The following is a 19,692-nucleotide window of genomic DNA, read 5'->3' as shown; positions in this document are numbered from 1 at the left end:
ATTGCTTACTAAGAAAATCTTGGAGACATTTCAATGTCTGTTAAAAAATGTATTTCTACCCTCCGAAACCACATAGCTTGATATATACACCGATGTCCGTCCGGAACGAGATGCAGTACAAAGTATTTACAATAAATAAGTACTCTGAATTTGATTTTGAGGGCGCTTCGCTTGCTGGTTTCGTTGCCGCATTGTTAGGGTTTTTTCGTTATTATGCCATCGAAACGTGGACTAGATTACCGGTCTTTTGAACCCGAATTCGGCCAACAAATGTATTGTTCAACGCCCTATATTCAAATTTCAACATTTGTAGGGTAGTTATAGATTTGTATTATTGCAAATGTTACAACCGACAAGCCCTTTGCATTCGACGCCAACCGAAACAGAGCAACATATATCATAGTAACCTTAAGACCTCGGGAGGTTTTTTTTGGAAGCAGCCGAGGGGGCAGAGGGCAGAGGGCAACTGTAGTGGAAACAACTCGTCATGGACACAACCAATAAAATTCACAGTTTCAATGGTACTTCTCCCGACATGAGGTAAACAAGTCAGAACTAAGGTACATAGCCGTCATGTACGCAGTGAATTTAAAAAAAATACATAATTTATTTTTAATTTACAATTAAAAAATCTATTAGTAAAAAATGCTACTTTTCAGGCGGAGTATCTATAAATAGGCTGGCAAGATTTAATATAAATTGAGACATTGATTTGTTTCATCTACGAGGTTATTACAACAAATTTACACAATCGGCAGTGTGAGTTGAATTGAAGTTTATAGATTTACTTCATATATTAACATAATTTAGTTTACATTTATATGCAGTCTATGATCTATATAAGCTGTGATTTAATAAGACATTCACTGCGCACTTGACAGCTGTCACAAGCGATGACAAGAAAACGCGCGGGAAAACCGCCATCTTGCCATCCGTTGTCACAGATAGGATCAATTATTAAATACGTTCGGAAACACGTGGATCTAGTCTAATTTACGTTGCCAGTTTATTACTATGTACATCAAAGTGGAAGTTAATTTTAATTTAATTTTCTATTTTTATATCATTTCTATAATAATAAATCGTTATTTGTAATGTTAAAACTCGAGTTATTTACGAAACATGAGAAAATTATGTTTTATTTTTGTCGAAACTAAACCACTCGCATTTAACATTACAAATATTTTAGAGAAACGAGTTAAATCGACGTCATCTAATACAGTGGTTTATTTATAATCGTGTGCTAGCATTTGTCAAGGTGCCATACAGAATACGTGTCTTGCTGTCCATCACCAACGTCGGTGATTAGTTCTATCATCGTGAGACTGTAGAGATTATTGCTATTTTATTGACCGAAGTTAGCGAAGGAAAGGCAAGACATTCACTAAACACTTACACCAACAGGCTGTGACGTGGCGTACCATATTTATAACCTAAAAAAACTATTATAGTTAAAGATATAGTAAACGTTTTGATAAATCTGGTACGCAAACGTCAACAAGTACCCGCTGTAACTAGCAGATACTAATTTCACAAAACTGGCTTCACGCCGTATCTTTAAAATTACCACAATTTAAATTCAAATCACTATAGCAACACTGTCTTACGAGTGGCGACCTGGCAATAATGACATATATTAAGTTACACATATATTACCTTTGTCAAATTAATATGACCTACGTTAAAAAAAGATATATATAATAAAATCGTTCAAAGTCTGCTCGCGCTAATATAGTTAGTCCTCGTTACCGCACAGCCCTTGGGCCCACTTATAAAAAATTGGAAAACCGTGTTCACAATGACCAGAAATAAACTCTTCATATAGGACGCGTATATTAGCAATTTTATAAGTAAACACCATATATAGGTCAACAATGAGTCGCTATTTTATTAACGCGAGTAGACTATAGTCATAGCGGTCAAAATGTCTACCATAAATAGTACATAGCAGATATTGATTTGACCACCACATCTATGCTGTTAAACGGTCACCACTCGTCAGGCGTCAGTTGCTTAAATTTTTAGTCGAATATACTTTCAACCTACCATCGCAAGTACCTAGATAGCCCACAGGATGCCCACACATGGGATCCCACCAGCGTAGACATCGTACATGTGTGAGTTAAAAAAAAAACATACGAAATAAATTTAAAAACTTTCGTGTTTTAATGAGATATTGTCAAAGGCAATTTATATTGGACGACGCAGCATCCATGTTTGAAATGATCGGTTGTGGAGATTGATTCAAATGCTGAGTTTGATTTGTTTTAAAATATTAAAATTACTTACTTTATTTTCATAAAATAAATGTTGCCAATGAATAAAAATCTTCTCTTAGTACGAGTACAAGATTTTATTTAAACAATTTATTTAAAATCTCATGGTAATTGTGCGTATTTTGATTTAAAAAAAAAGCAAATTTTAGGTAAAAATAGATTAAATAATTTTCAGTCCACGCCCGATCATTTCAAACGAATATCATTAAATGGACATAGACAATTTCATTACAAACTATCCAAAGACAAACTAATTTACACACGCCACAGATAAAAAAAAATATTTTTATTGCTTTAAATATTGAAGTTATTGACAAAACCATTTTGTCTATGGTTTTACCTCCATATATATATATATATATATATATATATATTTGCGAGTTAATTCCTTATTTGAACATTACGGAAGAGCTACGCGATCGTTGACAGATTAAATATTTATAATCTGTGGCTCATCTCTACCGACTGAGTGTTCCCACAGTCGAATTTATCATTTCATTGTTATTTATTAATACAATTGTAAAGCGATAGAAAACCTCGCGCCGCTGAGATTGCAAGATCAAGCGAACACCGACCAAGCGATCGGGTGCAATGTAAAAACCTTTTTTTAAAATCAATTGTTTATTTAAAAAAAAAAGAACATAAAATAATAAGTCTTTACAATAGTACAGAATAAGGGTGTATGCCTTCGCGGAGACGGCTGATGTCCCAACGGCTTCGGTAATGTACAGCGACAGGAACGTTACAACCATGAAAGGCGACGCACGCGCATTAAAACGAAATGATAATTTTACTATCTAATTACGTAGAATGAGAAGCGAATTGCGAAGCTTTGTTTAGCAGTGAACAACATTACTACTGTACGCAACAACAGTACTTCAAACGTTAGGCAAAACCGAAAGTTATACAATTAGTCAATGCAAAGTACGCGAGTAACCTAAAAAATATAGAAACTATAAAATTACGCCGAGTAACTTAAAAATAATTACAAATTATTATTGAAATAGAACCTGGGACGTGAGTTATAACAGAATGGGTGGTCCGCACGCCCACTGCCGAGGCCGTGGTGCAGGGTGGCGTTAAACTTAGTGTTCCGGTCGTTTAAATACAGGAGGGCGAAGGCCGGCGCCGGCGGGGGTTCTGTTGACAAGGAATGCATTGTTACATATGGCTCTGGGCGTTATGGCGGTGAATGGTGGGTGGATGATCAGGTGATGATGAATTGACGGTGAATGGTGATGATGAGGTGATGAGTAGCTAGTTTAAATGTTAATGGATGTTGTGTGGATGATTTCTAGATATAACTTGGTGGTATGTGAATGTTAGTGGATAGTGTAGGTGTTAATGGATTGTGAGAGGATGGCGAGTGATGGTGAGTAGATGTGTGGACGTTAGTGGATTGTGAGTGAATGGTGAAGTGTATGATAAGTGAACGGTAAGTGTATGATGTGTGAATGGTGAGTGGTGTATGATTTGTGTATGGCGAGTGTATGAGGAATGGATGGCGGGCGGCTCACCGTGCGCGGGCTAGCGGCGGAAGGGCTGACGCTGGAAGGCGGCGCGGTGAGAGGAGAGCGGGCGGCGGCGTGGCGGCTCGCGGCCGCGCGTCTTCTTCTCCTCCACGTTCAGCTTCACGCCCTCCGCGCTGTCCGCCGGGAAGTACAGCGGCTTTGTCAGCTGACAAGGACAAGGTTATGCATTATTTACTGATTTCATATCATTTATATGTAGGTTCAAGGTCACCCAGAGAGCAATGGAGAGAACACACTCGGAGCTTCGCTGCGATATAGAAATATTGAGATCAGCAGAACAACTAAGGACAACGTTGCTCTAAGAATTGCTCATCTCTCGTGCTCGTGGCCATTGGGACTGAAAGGCTTTGGAGTACCGACCACATAGTTAAGGTGGTGGGATACAGCTTGCAGGCAACACAGGTTACTGTTGTCATCTTTGTACGAGGCCTATTTTGTGCAGTGGGTGTATATCGGCTGGTATGTAAGCATTCAAGGGCTTAATGTTGATCGAAATGGTTGGGATTTGGTTGATATTATAATATATGTACAATAAATTTTAAACTATTGTTAAATCTAATATATAAAATTCTCGTGTCACGGTGTTCGAACTTGAACTCCTCTGAAACGGCTTGACCGATTTTTACCAAATTTTATATCCGTATTCAGTATGTCTGAGAATCGGCTACTATCTATTTTCCATACCCCTAAGTGATGAGGGTGGTCCACCCCTAAATTTTTTATTTTATTTTTTTTGACAAATTTTTTGGTTTTTATTTTATTATGATACAGCATACAAAAATACATACAACCCTAAATTTTCACCCCTCTAAGATCAACCCTTATTTTTTATTTGTTAATTAAAAACTTTAATTTTTCAAAACAACGTTTGCGGGATCAGCTAGTTTCTTTTTAAAAGAGCAACTGGCGAGTCTTTCTTCAGCAAATTCCGAGTCGATGGTAGCAAACTATTTATAAAGTTAAAATAATCGACATTTCAAAAGTGCATATAAATGCTTACATGAATAAAAATATTTTAAATTAATAAAATATTTGATAAAACTTCATTTTTCACACAATCTTCAAGCGTCAGGAACTAATCAATTCTCATTTTAATCAACCTCCCGCTTTTGAGTTCCGACACAATGTACTAAATATTAAAATTTTTACAACAGTCGCTGAGTTTCATGTTCATGTTTTTTTTTTTGTATGACCCTCCGCTATTGGGGGCCTCTCGTACCCCTATTTATGGTGGGACAGGGACTTTATTTGCAATTTAATTTTTCACCTGATTCTTTATTTTCTCTCTCTTCTTTCATATTTTACTTTCTCTTTCGGTCTATTATCTATCTTTCATGCTACAATTCTACTTTCTTACCCTTTTGCTTTGTTCATCTATTATCCTTTCCTCTTTTCTTTTTATATTTTTCATTTTACATTTTTACTTATTTTCTATAATACATTATATATCACATTTGAGTTTTATTTTATCACATTTCTTATTGTATATTTGGATTTTTATTTTTTTGTATAACGTTTTTAACTATTTTCTTGCAACAAGCGAGGAATTCTTTCCTAGTTTCTTTTTCGCCTATCAGGAAGGCTATTGTCTCCTTCCTGATATTAACGCCAGACCGGCACTCGAATTCGATTCATGTTCATGTTAGTGAAGTGGACCAACCATGGACCCCCAACTTACTAAAAGACTCTTTATTTTTTTTCTTACGCAAATGTAGACCCTTGTCAAGTTACTCCTGGATTCCCCTAAAAGTCCACGTAGTCCTAGTAGTTCTACTTTGGAGAACATTGACTAAGATATTATTATTATTGATTTTAAGGTTTCTCACCGCAGCGTTGAGGCAGTCGTGCGCGGCCTGCGCGCTCTCGTAGGTGATGAAGCCGTAGTTGGGGTGCCGCGGCGCTCCGGGCGCGGCCGGCTTGCTGTGCACGCGCAGCTCGGCCACGGGCCCGAAGCGGGCGAACAGCGCGCGCAGCTCCTCCTCCGTCGCCGAGTGCGGCAGGTTGCCCAGGAACAGCTGCTGCGAGTCCGAGTAACGTCGCCCACCTTCCGCTGTCCGAACAACACAATCATCATCACCTTTTTTTTCCTTGTACAGTAATACCCCGCTTTACGCGAGGGATACGTTCCAAAAAAATCACGTTAACTGAAATTCGCGTATAACGAGGTTTATGATTAAACATAGTCAAAAAATATTAAAAAAAAGTAAAAATCATTTTAATCAATCACTTTAATTCTAGGAACACTTTATGCAACACATACTCTTATTTTTTACGGAAAAATACATCTATTGTCTTTTGGGTAACGTTTTGTTTACGTTCTTGTAAAATACGTTCCTAACACCCAACACTGTTTTTAACTGTTTGACAGATGGTCAAGACACCATAGAGAAGTTGATGACTACATTATATTTATATGCACTCTTTCGCGTAATTCGAGGCATTTGAGCGCGAAATTTGCAATTCGCGTTATAGTGAAACCGCGTATAACGGGGTCGCGTAAAGCGGGGTATTACTGTACTTCCCTATCTGATTTCAGGACAAGGTATTTGCATTTTCTTTTATTTAATAATTCTTTTTACATATATTTTTTATTTATTTACTCTTCTTTAATTCAATGATTCCTCTACATACTAATTTCCTTTCATGCATCGCCTCTCTTCCTTCATCCCGTTCCTCAAATATCATAGGTTTAGATAGTCATCACATTTTTATACTATACTGTTTTGTATTATTATTTCTGATACAGGTTATTCATCACAGATACAATTTTCAATTTGTTTACATCACTTCTATTTCATTTACATCTCCCTAGTCTATTTATTTAATTACTCAATCTGTTTTGAAAGCGGACGTGTCATTGTCACCTTTTTAAAGTACTTAGAATTTTTGTCTCTTCGACACTCAAAATTTAACTGTTTAAGATTCCACAATCACAATGGGTTATATTTTTTGTTCACTTTCACAAATACTATTAATCCAATAGTTAAAGCAATCCTTTCCCAAACTTTAAAATCACTACAATCTCAGCATAATTGCTTCTTAACCTTCTAACTGCTAAGCTGTTTTGGCCATGACTTCCCCAGGTGCCAAATGGAAATATCAAGTGTAGGCTTTCCTCATGTAAAAATTTGGGATCTTTACATTCTATGAATGAATATAACACATTATGTGTATCATTATGTACTGAGACCGCCGGCGACCTTCATGGCACTTAAAGGCAACAAAGTACTCGGTGTGCCATGAGGTCGCCGGCGGGTCACGTTTTTGTAACACAGAAAACACGATAGGTTTCCAAAGCCAGCTTTGAAATATGAATAAATTGTGAATTCAATACAAAGAAAGGTTTCTATATACATATTCTAATGTAAATTTTATATAAAAAGTGAGGCCGCCCGTGGTCTCATTGGCACTCATGGTAACCGCTTCTAAAACATGCTCCAAATCGTATACCATTCCGTGATCCAGTTGCTAAGTGCCTAATGAAGCTAATAATTACCGGAGAGTCGAAAAAAAAAATAATATTCCTTAGATGTACAGATGAAAAATTGTGAGGTAGCCGGCGGCCCTCACGGCACCTATTGTTGGGTACCGTGAGGTAGCCGGCGGTCCTCAATGCACTCAAAAAGTTAAGAGACTTTAGTAGTTAGATAGTTTAGTAAACTTTTAATTAATAAATTTATGGGGAACGCCCAATGAACCACTAGTATGTCAAAAATTAATCCCTATGGCTGTCTCGCTCGCACGGTGCTACACGCTACATGCAGACCTGTGCGCGTTCACTCACTCACGAGTCGTACTGCGCAAATTATATAGATATAGCCGCAGTATAAATAAGTCAACTGAAGCAAAGAAGAAGAGAATCAAGAACCAAATCAAGTAGCAGCAGTAACAGTGTTTCTTATATGTTCAACGAGCTTTTACTCAACAACATAAAAATGTTTCAAAGACTGGAAGTGATATTTTATTTATAATGTAATATAAATAATTTTGTATGAATTATATTGAGTAAATATTAGGTCTAGAAGCTTCTGTATCGTGCATTAGGTACACGGTTGGACAGGGGAGAATTTCGTTCATTCCGTTCATTTCGTTCAGTCCGTTGACAACGTTCATGGCTCTGATCCTGTTTTCTTTTAGGCAAGTTTTACGTAACATTTAACACTCATTTTAGATTTCGCAATTACCAGTCTGTTTTAACTTTGTTGATTTAGAAGCTATGTAAGTACCAGGCGGCTGCTGCACGCGAGGCGGGCGCGGCCGCTGCTCATGCGAAGCTGGCACGGCGGGCGCGGGCGCGGGAGCTGGAGCGGCGACTGGAGCGGAGGCGGGGGCGAGCGCGGTGGCAGGGGCGGCGGTGAGCGCGGTGGTAGGGGCGGGGGCGGGCAGCGGCGCTGGCGGCGACGCACGTGTCATCGTACCGCCGGATCCGGACTTCAGCAGGTTAGCGTAGGTCTTCGGTTCCGGAATCGCTGACGAATTATAAACAATCTATAGATATTTTATGGTAATATAGAGTAATCTTTATATACAAAAACAAAACATTTAAAATACAACATAAGGTAACATATTTTGTGAATTTGTTAAATTAATTTCAATAAATATAATTTTTGTAAAAAAAAAAACAACATTCTTTTGAGTGTTTTACATCCGTATTAAAAGGCGGCTCGCAAAAAATTTCAAATGTCGAACAATGGCTCGCACAATGAGAGCTTGGCCACCCCTTATATAGACAAAAGCACTAATCAGATCTCAGAAACATATCTTTTCGAAGTCATCATCAGGTACACATAAAGACATCACCAGCAAAGTCAAGTTCGTACCAGTTATTTTTTTCAGGAGAGTTCAAGAAAGCATGGCGCTTAGGGCGTTTATTCTAAACCTATGTTAAGTTAGTTCAAGGACTTCCTTAGGAGCCCCAGGTCAGACTGGTACATACTGGCTTCAAATTGGATACATACTAGGCTGTGGTGGCTGGGGTGTTGGTTCACGCTCGGGCTCCGGCTCCACAACGGGTTGGGGAACACTAACAACAGGCTCCACTTCCACTTCCGGCTCTCGCTCCACCGGGTCTGATATCGAGGTTGCTGCAAACATTTATCTAAATAAGATGGATGTAATATTTTTCTTTACAAAAATTAATAAAATCATAGTATATATACAAATTTTGGAAGGATTACAATATATCCAAAATTCGATGTATGAATATAGTAAGAAAAACCTTCTTCAAAATTCTTTATGTCCAAAGACTTCATATTGCCAGAAGTTCTTGGCCTGTCAACTTCTAATAGGAAAAAAATGTGGGATATTTCAGAGCGATCACATTAAATAGGTTGATTGGAAATAGAAAGCTTCAATGACAAATGAGCTATATAATCACCCTCTTTAACTGTCTTAAAATTACATCATCATCATCATAATTTCGGCTGTAAAAAGTCTCAAAAAGGAAATGTGTACTCGGTGTCATTGGCACAATTGGCTATAAGAGTATAATATTTATAGGGCAACATAGTGGGCAACCAGTGTGGGCCACATAGTTTTAAAATTTTTGTAATAGCTTTTGTCCATCAATTGTCTTCAATTGGAAATCAACAAGTTAAAGTTGCAGTGGGTGGGTTACATAACCCAGAAGATTCCTGTTGATACCTTAACGTTCTAGAGTGGTAACCATAGAGCAGTAAGCGTCCCGTATGATGTCCTCCATACCTCCACCATAGCACAAGGTTGACATGACATGACAGACCATGTTAGTCATCAGAATATATTGGATAAAGGATGTTTCCAACCAGTTCTATTGGAAATCTGTGAGGTAAGATGATGTCCGTACCCTGCAGTGCCGTCACGAGATGGCGAGCGTCGTCTATCTGCGGCGGGTGACCGTTTAGGTGCGGTGCGGGCGCGGGAGCGGGCTGTGCGGGGGCAGGAGGCGCGGCGGGAGGCGACATCATAGGCGGCATCGGCGGAGCGGGGGGCGCAGGAAAAGTAGGAGGAAATGCTGGCGGCGGGAAGTACCCGCCCGCCACCGTGCCCGGCTCTTCTTCCTCGCCCTCCGATCGTCCAGAGCCCTCGCCTTCCTCATCAGAAAACACTATATCCTGGACACAAAAATATTTTACATTTTAATTTCGACCTAAGTTCTAAAGAGGACACTACGCAAGACGATTTCAACCAGCTTCAACATAAAATGTTTATTCAAGATTGAAACTTTTTACAGAACTCTTATTGATCGTCAACTTATTATCTGTTTTTTTTTAGTCTATTTTATTTTTGACTCTGCTTCCCAAGGTCTTATAGTTGTGTAGAAGAAGCAGAAGGAAACTTCACAACAAAACATCTTTTAATAAAGTGTAACACATTTATGCATACACACTATCAGATATAGCCTAAATGATGTCTATTGGACCAAAGCTAATTTTCATCAGTGGATCTAAATGATATGCTGGTGATAATTAACCTAGCTTTATACCAACTTCGTTCATTAATTTGGTATAATCTAAAACTATCTTACATTATATATATTAGTATAAAATTATTCCATGAATATGCTTTATGTCCGAGTGTAAATAAAAACACTGACCTGGTAACGGAAGATGTCGTTATGGACATAGTACTTCTTAGGGGACTGCGCCGCCAGAACGAAGGTCTGGGTGAAGCGGCGCATGGGAGCCCCACCATTGGACAGCTCGCCTGTCACTTGCACCACCACCCCGTTGCCCAATGTGGCCTGCGAGTCCACCTACACAAAAACACAAAATTACACAATTATATACCTCAAGATACAATAAACTATACTACAATCAAATGAACTCTTCTATACATAAAATAATTCAATAAGTGTTCCTTAACTTGTCTGATTCTTTTTACAGTAAATACAGCAGATAGTTTAATTTAGTTCTGAATAAATGGTTTTAGTATGATAAAAAAGCCCTGGCTGAGATTGATGTATGCTCTTTCTAGATTAAAGTTTCAAACCTTTGTGGTTTCATATATGGAAGAATACAATTATTATCATATTTCAGCTAAAAGATGTCTATTGCTGGGTATGGACTTTCCCCCTTAGATTCCTAATAAGAGCAGTTGAAAGCAGCCTGTGTCTAGCACCTTATGTATGGACTTCAACAAGCCAATCCTTGATATGAACTCAAAGAGAAATCTCTAGCATACATCCCTCCATGGCTCATTAAGTTACTGCAAAGTTTTCAATACAGAGGGAGCTCATTTTCTTTTCTTATTCTTCTTATTTTTTGGGACGGACTTTGATTTCACTAAGTTTTTCAGTTCAGTTTTATTTATTTTTCTTGTTTCGTCACAATATCTCACATACACATACAATTCCTATTTAATTTTTTTTTTAACATTTGTTTAAATTACTAATTTTTAAATATGCCTTATTTCTATATAACAATTATTTTTATATATCAGTTTATTACCCGCCCTTGATTTTTATTTATTTTTAATAAGGAGCAATTCAACTTAACCCTTAATGGCCTGATTTACGAAAGTGATTTTTTTTTAAATATTAGTGTGTTTGCTTTAGGGTCTAGATGAAGGGAAAAATAGATGTTTTTTTTTTTAATTTCGTTGGAAAGAATATTATACAACAGTAAAATACGTACAGCCAACCTATAAAAAAAACTAATAGTAATATGAACATTCGGTTTAAAAGATTGGTATCAAAATTGAAACTCTAGGCTATTAGGGGTAAAAGGTCTTATTAGGGACAGTCTGGTAGGCGAATACTCCTTCAGCCATTTTACCCTTTTCTCATCCAGTAGAGCCTGATTAGGATAATTCTGATATATGGAAGGTGACAGAATCGAGCATATCTTTCTTTTGATGGATTTGGGAAATTTATATAAGGCAAGATGGTACAGTTTCATTTAGGAGATAAAATCATTCCATCTCTTGCTCCAAACTGAACACATGAGAGTTGGCATGGTCGAGCCAGATGTCTCCTCTTTATTTTAGAACCTCCCAGACAAGATGTTTGAATTACAAAGATGTAATTCCATCTTTTGTTCCAAACTTCGGTGAAATGAGATAAGAATAGTATTAGATTTCGAAGGTAGGTGGAGCAACGCACCTGGCTGATCTTGGCATGGCAGTCGCGGAAGTTGAGCTGCTGGATGCGGTTGTGTATCTGCTTCTGGCCGACGACGGGCAGCGTCTCGCGGTTGGGCGCGTCCAACCCACCGTGGACGAAGGACGAGTAGTTGTTGTAGAACCTTCAACACAAACATTTTGTTGACTAAACATATTTAAATACATATTAAATATATATCTATTACAAATATACTAAGTATGGAATTATAGTATAACTTGTACACGATGAATGTATTTGTAAATATATCATATCACTTATCGCTAAGGTCAGGGTTACGTGATTTCAATAGCGCGAAACATGGCAACTGGGAGATGAATCTGAGCTTTACATTGCCACAATTAGACTGTATCTTCTTTTCATCCGATGGACGCTCACTGCAAGGCATACACCTTCCAAACCTTCAAAGATCGCCATGGTGCCTGGTCCTGCCCTGTCTTCGGTCCACATAGTGGAGGGTATACCTACGCCACGTCTACTGGCTCGTGGTAGCCACTCCAGAACAGCTGTTACACGAGCGATGTGCTTCGTTCACTGCCACTTCAAACGTGCAATTCTTCGACCTACGTCCATTTTCTTCTATGAAGCTCATCATCTGATTCGATCTAACTCTGAGCATAGCCCTCTCCATTGCTCTCTGGGTCACTTTGAGCCTACTTATAAGGCTCGTAAGTGACCACGTCTCGGATCCGCATGTCATCACCGGCAACACACATTGGTCAAAGATTTTCGTCTTCAGACATTGCGGTATTTTGGACGACAAGAGATTTCGGAACTTGCCGAACGCTGCCTATCTAAGTTCAATTCAGCGAGTGATCTCTTTGTCGAAGTTCGACTTATCAAGCTGGACTTCGAGCGTTGCACCTTCGACAATTACTTGATTAGGCACGACGTAGACATTAGGCATCACTTTTATCTTATCCTTGTTTATTTTAAGGCTTACTTGTCCGGAGGCTCCACTGAGATCCATCCATTGTACCCAGGTACTCCTCTTTCAAACCGAAGGGGAATACCGCTCCCCCCAACCCCGTATACAAAAGTAGTATCGTTTTGTATATGCTCATAGGTGTGATAGTAACTTAATCTAATTTATAAAAAAAAAAAACAAAGAAATTCTTAGTTTAAATAAAACCATTTTAAATCAAAATATTTTTTTTAAATTCCCAATTTAATTTTTTTTGTAATAAAAATAATAGTTTTTCATTTACATACAACTAAGTAATATGAATTGTATTATTATTTATTTTGCAAGTTTTTTTTTTGGGTAGTTAATTTTTTTCTCACCTGTGCAGGTAGGCGGGCGCCTTGTTGAGCAGCGTGTAATACTGGCGGACGAACTCGCGGCCAACGCTCTGAGGTGATGGGGATGCCTCCATTACCATCGCTCTTGTTGACAATGCGCAGTGTACAGCCCTCCGCTATACGCTACCCTGCGGATAATGCACGTCAATGCTTACACACAAGCACAGATAACATTACGGTGAAACTAATTATTGGCACATGAGGTCCAGGACGTCCAGGAGGTCCAGGACGTCCAGGAGGTCCAGGACGTCCAGGAGGTCCAGGACGTCCAGGAGGTCCAGGAGGTCGAGGAACCTCCAAGTTTAATAACACTAAAAAAGTTATGCACATCCAACGCTCTTCCATCTTAAACTCTGTTAAGAGTCAAATGAGGTACAAATTTAGAGACTATGAAATATATAATTAAATAAAATAAAGTAGAAAATAATGTGAAGTAAAGCCTTCAATGCGAACATAAACAAAAATTAAAAATGCAAAAATTTTATTTTTTAGATGTAAGAAAGCCAATTAAACCATTGAAAGGAGTGATGGATTATTTATTCATTTAAAAACTTTTTTTACATTTTCGTATAATGGTGAACTTAGCGCAGTTAACCGTTTAGGCGGTGCAGAGGTAAATTAACAAAGGTAGGTAAAACAAGTTAATATTATAAGACATGAAAAATCAAATAAATAAGTACAATCATATCGAGAAAGAAGACAGTCACATAAAAGCACATTAAATAAATATATTAATGCTTACTAAATAATAAAATTATATTTAAATACAATTATATGTACATAAACATATATATATATATATATATATATATATATATAGAGAGAGAGAGAGAGATAGCAGTGACAAATTTCCTTTGCAACATGATTTTGCCAATCACTTCATATGTTGATTTGGTATTAAAATTGTTATACTTTGTACGGCATAAGCCTCTCCCAAAGGTATCTAGGAGGGAATACACCATAATCGCCACTCTTGGCAGGTGGATTGGCGATTGCAGTGAGGTATTATGGTATGCAGAGGACGCTGCAGCCTATCTCTGGAAACTTATTTGTGAGCAGTTGCAATACTGTATAATTAATGCACAAAGTGTGAGTTATAAGATTGTATTTCGGGAATCGATGCCCTGACCTATGATCGCCAGTCCTAGTCTACCACCTATGGACTACCACTGCTCGTTCTACTACAATATTATACTACTAATAAATATTATAAGAAAACTCTGGAACAACCTTGGACTAAATCATAACATTTCGACTACTTCAGATATATTTTATTCATAAAGATTTAAGATGAAAATATTAAATATTACATTTAATCAAAACATCTCTCCAGGGCCCCCAAATACATGATGTCAATCAAAATAACAATAAAGGCTCATTAGTATAAAAAAATAATAGTGTACCATAAAACATATGCATAGTTATAAAAGGAAACACTATAAAAACCTACAGAATTTTGGACTAAGTCCAGAAATATGTTATGCAAATTCAAACTGAGCGGTATCTGAGAGAATGTTTTAGTCCCAAGAATGGGGGAACTTAAATCTTCTACAGTATATGTCATATATTTACTTCTTTTACTTCTGTTAATATTTCAAGTTTGAGTATTTACTATAACAAATGTCATATTATATAAAATTAATGGCTAAAACTATATTTAGTTGACTAAACATCAACACTTTAATAAATACAATATATCTATAAAAAATTTTTATTCTCCAAAAATATCTGAAAAATATTAAAAAAAAAACAGCAATCAAATGTCAAAAGACATGATGTTAATACAAGGAATAAAAATAATCTGTACACTCCTACATTTCATCTTTAAAAACTAAATAAATCATTTATGATGTTAATTCGTCAAATCATTTATTTATGTTCATAAGTGTATGTATGTATGTCAAAAAAATTTCAAAATCAATTTCAAATCTACCACTGGAGAGATTAAAAACCAATACAAAAGTATATTATTGTATCCAATAATACTATACTGATGTTAAGGCGTGGAATTTCGAAGCTAATTATTGTTGCACACTCTTTACATAAAACTATGTTTGTAAAGAGCAACTGTTGAGTTTCTCGCTGGCTTTCAGCAGAACTGCTTTTCGAACCGGTGGTAGCTTCCCAAGACAACAATGTCGACATTTTATGCTGATTTATAATTCGAAAGTACTTGTAATGGCCTATTCAAATAAATATATCTCCTAAAGTAATTCGTTAATATTTTTTGTAATTGTGTTTATTGAATTCTTTCATTTGATTATAAATATAAATTACATAGTAAAGCAAATTCCTTAGATTAAAAATTGATTATATTATATAACAATGACCTTTCCATTGAAGTTTATAAAAAATATAACACCGTTATCAAATCAAGTTTTTACAGTACCCGGCCATAAATATTGCACACCAACCTTTGGAATGAGACAATCTGCTAATTTCGTTCATACAGTACTATCTCTGTCCCACACTATCTATGTCACGTTTTGTTAGTGATATATTAATAATCTTTGAAATCTATATTAAAATTCTTATTTCAACTTATAATAAAATTCAGTGTAGCACAGTAAACAAACCATTTTGTATTATATTTTAAAATAATTACCACACAATTACAATTATATGTTAATTTATATGACATATATATATATATATATATATATATATATATATATATATATATATATATATATTTATATATATATATTTATATATATATATAAATATATATATATAAATATGTACATGTGTGTGTGTATATATAAAACAAACCATGCTTTATTGTAGTTTTCACTGATATCACTGCAAATTTAATAAACTAACTATAAAATAATAACATAATAAGCCTGCTGTGTGATTTTATTTTAACCAGTAGACAGTGAATCAAGTTCATTTATATCAACAAATATTAAAATTCAATAGTATTTATTCTTATAAAAGACTAGCTGTGCTTGTGCTTTTGCATGGAATGTAAAAAAAATGTAGTTTTTTTTTGTTGAATGTTTTTTCTAAAATCAAAGTACCCTAAGTTACATCAGCTACTTGTCAGTATTTTAATATTAAAAACAAGCACTGAAATTTTATTTATTTGTATAGATACATAACACATCATAGCAACCATGTGTAACATCTTGAACCTAACATTCAAATTAAAAAAGAATCTGTGAAACCAAGAGATATCAGTATAAACATATACATAATCAGCCTAGAAGTTAACCTCTATAATGGCATATAATAAGTTTATGCTATATACCATTGGTGGTCAACCTCCTTGATAGTCCAAGTGATTTTTCAAAATTTGTTATTTAAAACTTTTTTTATCAGGAAATACATTCACACTAATAGATAAATAATATAACGAAATTTTTGCTTTTGTTACAAAATTGCACTAATCATTTTAATTTATTGTATGTAATTTAATAAATTTTGAAACACATACAAAACAATAATATTGTTTTAATATAAAATTGAAAAAGGAATTGGAGTACATTCATTGACAGCCGCGATATATCCTTCAGAGAGGAGCAGGTTGGCCACTCCTGCTATATATATTAGAACAGTGTTTCCCAACCTATTTTGTGCCATGCCCCAACTTAGTCTTTTTCTAATTCTTATATAATACATTTTTTTTTAGAGTGAAAGGGTTAAACTTGTTTAGAGTCTAATTAAAATTGCCCCTTGTTGGCAAATACCGCATTAGACTGTAATTTTATTATCTTCAAATTGTAATTTTTGCAATCTAACCATGTGTTATCTTTTTTATTGCGGTATGATAGAGAAATTTTAAAGATATACAGGGTGATTTGTTATAATTGTCACAGCCAAAGAACTCTTCTGTCTATATCAATGTACTGTTATAAAATGAAAAAATAATTTTCAATGTATATTATTTCTATAAACTAACATTCAAATTCAAATAGTATCTATTGTGGTACAATTGGTGTTACACATGCATAGATACGGTACACCCACATTAATGGCATACAATAACTTTACATTGCAATACTTGATACTGACATTTAACATTTAAATATTTTTTTAGATAATTATGACATTTATGTTGCAAAATATATGTGGATTATTTTTTTAAACATTATAGTTAAATTACCATATTATTTACTGTATTTATTACTATAATTATTTCAGCTGTAAGAATTTGACTAATTACTATAACCAGCAAATAGGGTATCCAGGTATCCTAGCCTATATATTCTGGATCTGACAGAATATCTCCTAGCTGTTCTTGATGTCAATTATTTGGTTTGATTAAAGCAAAACTTGATAAATTAAAATAAAACAAATTGAAACACCTCATAACAGAATTATGACCACAAAATACATCAGATAGCATCAGATGCTCTTCTAGATCTAAGTCAAGTAGGTAGTCAGGTCTAAAGTGCTTATCCTTAATTTAACAATTTTACATTTAGTACCGGATCATTCATACCAATGACTTGCATGTCATATGAATGCTACAAGAGCACATCTTTACAACAAAAATAATAAACATAATAATTGTAGAACTATGGAGGAAAGGCAAAGGAATTGAGGCAATGTATGGAAGGATAGAAAGGAATGAAACAATTAAAGTAATAAGAGTAATGAAGAGATTGATTAGGATATAGATAAGTATGGAAGGTAATTAAAATTATTTGAAAAATTACAATGCAATTAAAGATCCTGTTTACAAAATAAAAGGTCTGAAATAGACCATGGCTATCATAGGCTATTCATTCTAAGTCATGTAGGTAGTTATGTAAGTATGCTAATTCTTTGTTTAATTTTTCTATATTATTTACCAGTAGATCATTTTATGTTCACTTGTGAAATGTAAAAAACACCTGAACAGCCTGATATTGTCATAACTAGGATCAAATAAAGCCTACATAAAATACCATCAATTGTGAATAAAGTCACAATTGTTTCAAAAATACCCTGATCTAAGAAAACACTACAAGAGTTTTTTTTTTCATTTATGATCACCTTCACAAGTACTCTTAATTACCAGCCAGCAATTCATCTTCAAGCTTAATTATCACTTAAAAAACGAAAAAAGAACCTTAACAATTATTTTTGGCATCTGGCAACCCTAGGTAATGAGTGTGACATAATATTTAATATTTATATTAAAACAACTTGTATTTCTGATGAATTTATTCTAAAAAGTGAAACCCTTTAATAAATTATTACATAATTTCATTAAGATGTTTATTGTCATTACTTTATCTATATATAATGACACATTTGTTAATTATGTTTTTACAGTAACCATTAAACACATGCTAATTTATACATACATATATATTACTAGGAGAACATACTATAAGCTATGTGTGTATGGGTAATATTAATAGCAGTGATCTAAACACCATTTTATATTATCTGTAGGACATTTTTTGTAACATTTTTGTTAGCGATTAGAAGGGATGAATAATTGTATTGTTGAAAATAGTCTAATCTTTTCTCAATGAACCAAACTTCACAGCCAAACACATTGCACTAATTTTGGATTTCTCATAATACATTTTTTGTATTTATATTTCTCAATATAACCTTCTTGTTTCATGGAAAATGCCATTAGTATGGCATTTTGTTATACAAATATATGTAAACACATCTTTACATCTTTATCAATAATCAATGACATGTGTTATATATTATCAGGAACAGTCTCCGCCGGGTGACTAAAAATAGTATATACAATATTTCGTTAAATATTAACTATCATATATACATTTGAAAACAAAAATAAATGAATTTAATTTAATTTAAAGAATAGCTTGTTTGAGTACAAGTGAAAAAGAAATACTTGAATTAATCGTAATATTCTCAAAAAGAAACAAAAGGTTTGTGATATAATATTATATTTCTATTGTTTGGCTGTAAAATACCACGATTACATTCATGTAAACAAATGTCGATCGTGGGCTGCCCTGAGTGTCGACACCGGCGCGATGTACAATCAAAACGTTGACTTGTAATATTAAATGTTAAAAGAGCTAACAATGCGATTTGTCAAAGCACGCATGGCGTTCCATGATCGGACCTCAAGCTCCCGCTACCATTTTAAACAAAAAAAAATACCACACGATTACATTTTTCAGTATAAACAATGCGAAAAAATGTAATTGAGAGATTATATATTGGTAACGATTTACGCATTGGCATAACAACGAAACAGGAGGGTTTTAACCTCTAGAAATATATCCCTCCGCCGACAACCAAAATATTACAACTACACAGTACGTAACACATGTTATATTACATTAAAACTTACCTCAGTAAATTTTAGGCATCAAAATGGTGTAATCAGCAACAAATCGTCACGAAATTCGCTTAATTTTCACAATAAATAAGGACTGAAAACAGAAAAAAGCCTACCTCACCGTTCAGTGTCAATTTGGTGATAAGTGTTGCCCGACTATTTTGTTGAGCCCTCTTAAATTCTACAATGAGGTTAAAAAATTAAAAAAAAAGTATCTTT

The 19,692-nt window shown here is 35.1% G+C and overlaps 1 protein-coding gene across 2 annotated transcripts; it reads right to left on the bottom strand.

The window, feature by feature from the left end:
• Positions 1–3,018: 3,018 nt before the first annotated feature.
• Positions 3,019–19,620, bottom strand: rin (ras GTPase-activating protein-binding protein 2). Of its 2 annotated transcripts, none has more exons than XM_068765919.1 (10): positions 19,486–19,620; positions 13,191–13,336; positions 11,889–12,030; positions 10,383–10,541; positions 9,633–9,900; positions 8,767–8,892; positions 8,035–8,277; positions 5,635–5,858; positions 3,794–3,953; positions 3,019–3,416 (listed from the first exon to the last, which is right to left on the bottom strand). In XM_068765919.1, the coding sequence occupies exons 2-9, from the start codon at positions 13,286–13,288 to the stop codon at positions 3,804–3,806; spliced, it is 1,410 nt and encodes a 469-aa protein (XP_068622020.1). In that variant the 5' UTR covers positions 13,289–13,336; positions 19,486–19,620; the 3' UTR covers positions 3,019–3,416; positions 3,794–3,803. The 2 variants fall into 2 exon arrangements, with proteins under 2 accessions (XP_068622020.1, XP_068622028.1); XM_068765927.1 differs by having other exon boundaries at positions 13,191–13,331.
• Positions 19,621–19,692: the final 72 nt, after the last annotated feature.

This window comes from Battus philenor, unplaced genomic scaffold, assembly GCF_028537555.1.
Source record: "Battus philenor isolate CCGP_79_NKW_IND1 unplaced genomic scaffold, ilBatPhil1.0.hap1 SCAF_10, whole genome shotgun sequence".
Lineage (NCBI taxonomy): Eukaryota > Metazoa > Arthropoda > Insecta > Lepidoptera > Papilionidae > Battus > Battus philenor.
This window is presented reverse-complemented; position numbering and strand designations above follow the sequence as displayed.

What these genes read in the sequence shown, in the direction of transcription:
- rin (XM_068765919.1), bottom strand. Translation starts at nt 13,288, where the DNA reads ATGGTAATGGAGGCATCCCCATCACCTCAGAGCGTTGGCCGCGAGTTC. An exon ending in GCGCCCGCCTACCTGCACAG is followed by an intron (nt 12,031 to 13,190) that starts GTGAGAAAAAAA and finishes TTTGTGTTGAAG; the next exon opens with GTTCTACAACAACTACTCGT. An exon ending in ACGACATCTTCCGTTACCAG is followed by an intron (nt 9,901 to 10,382) that starts GTCAGTGTTTTT and finishes TTTTGTGTCCAG; the next exon opens with GATATAGTGTTTTCTGATGA.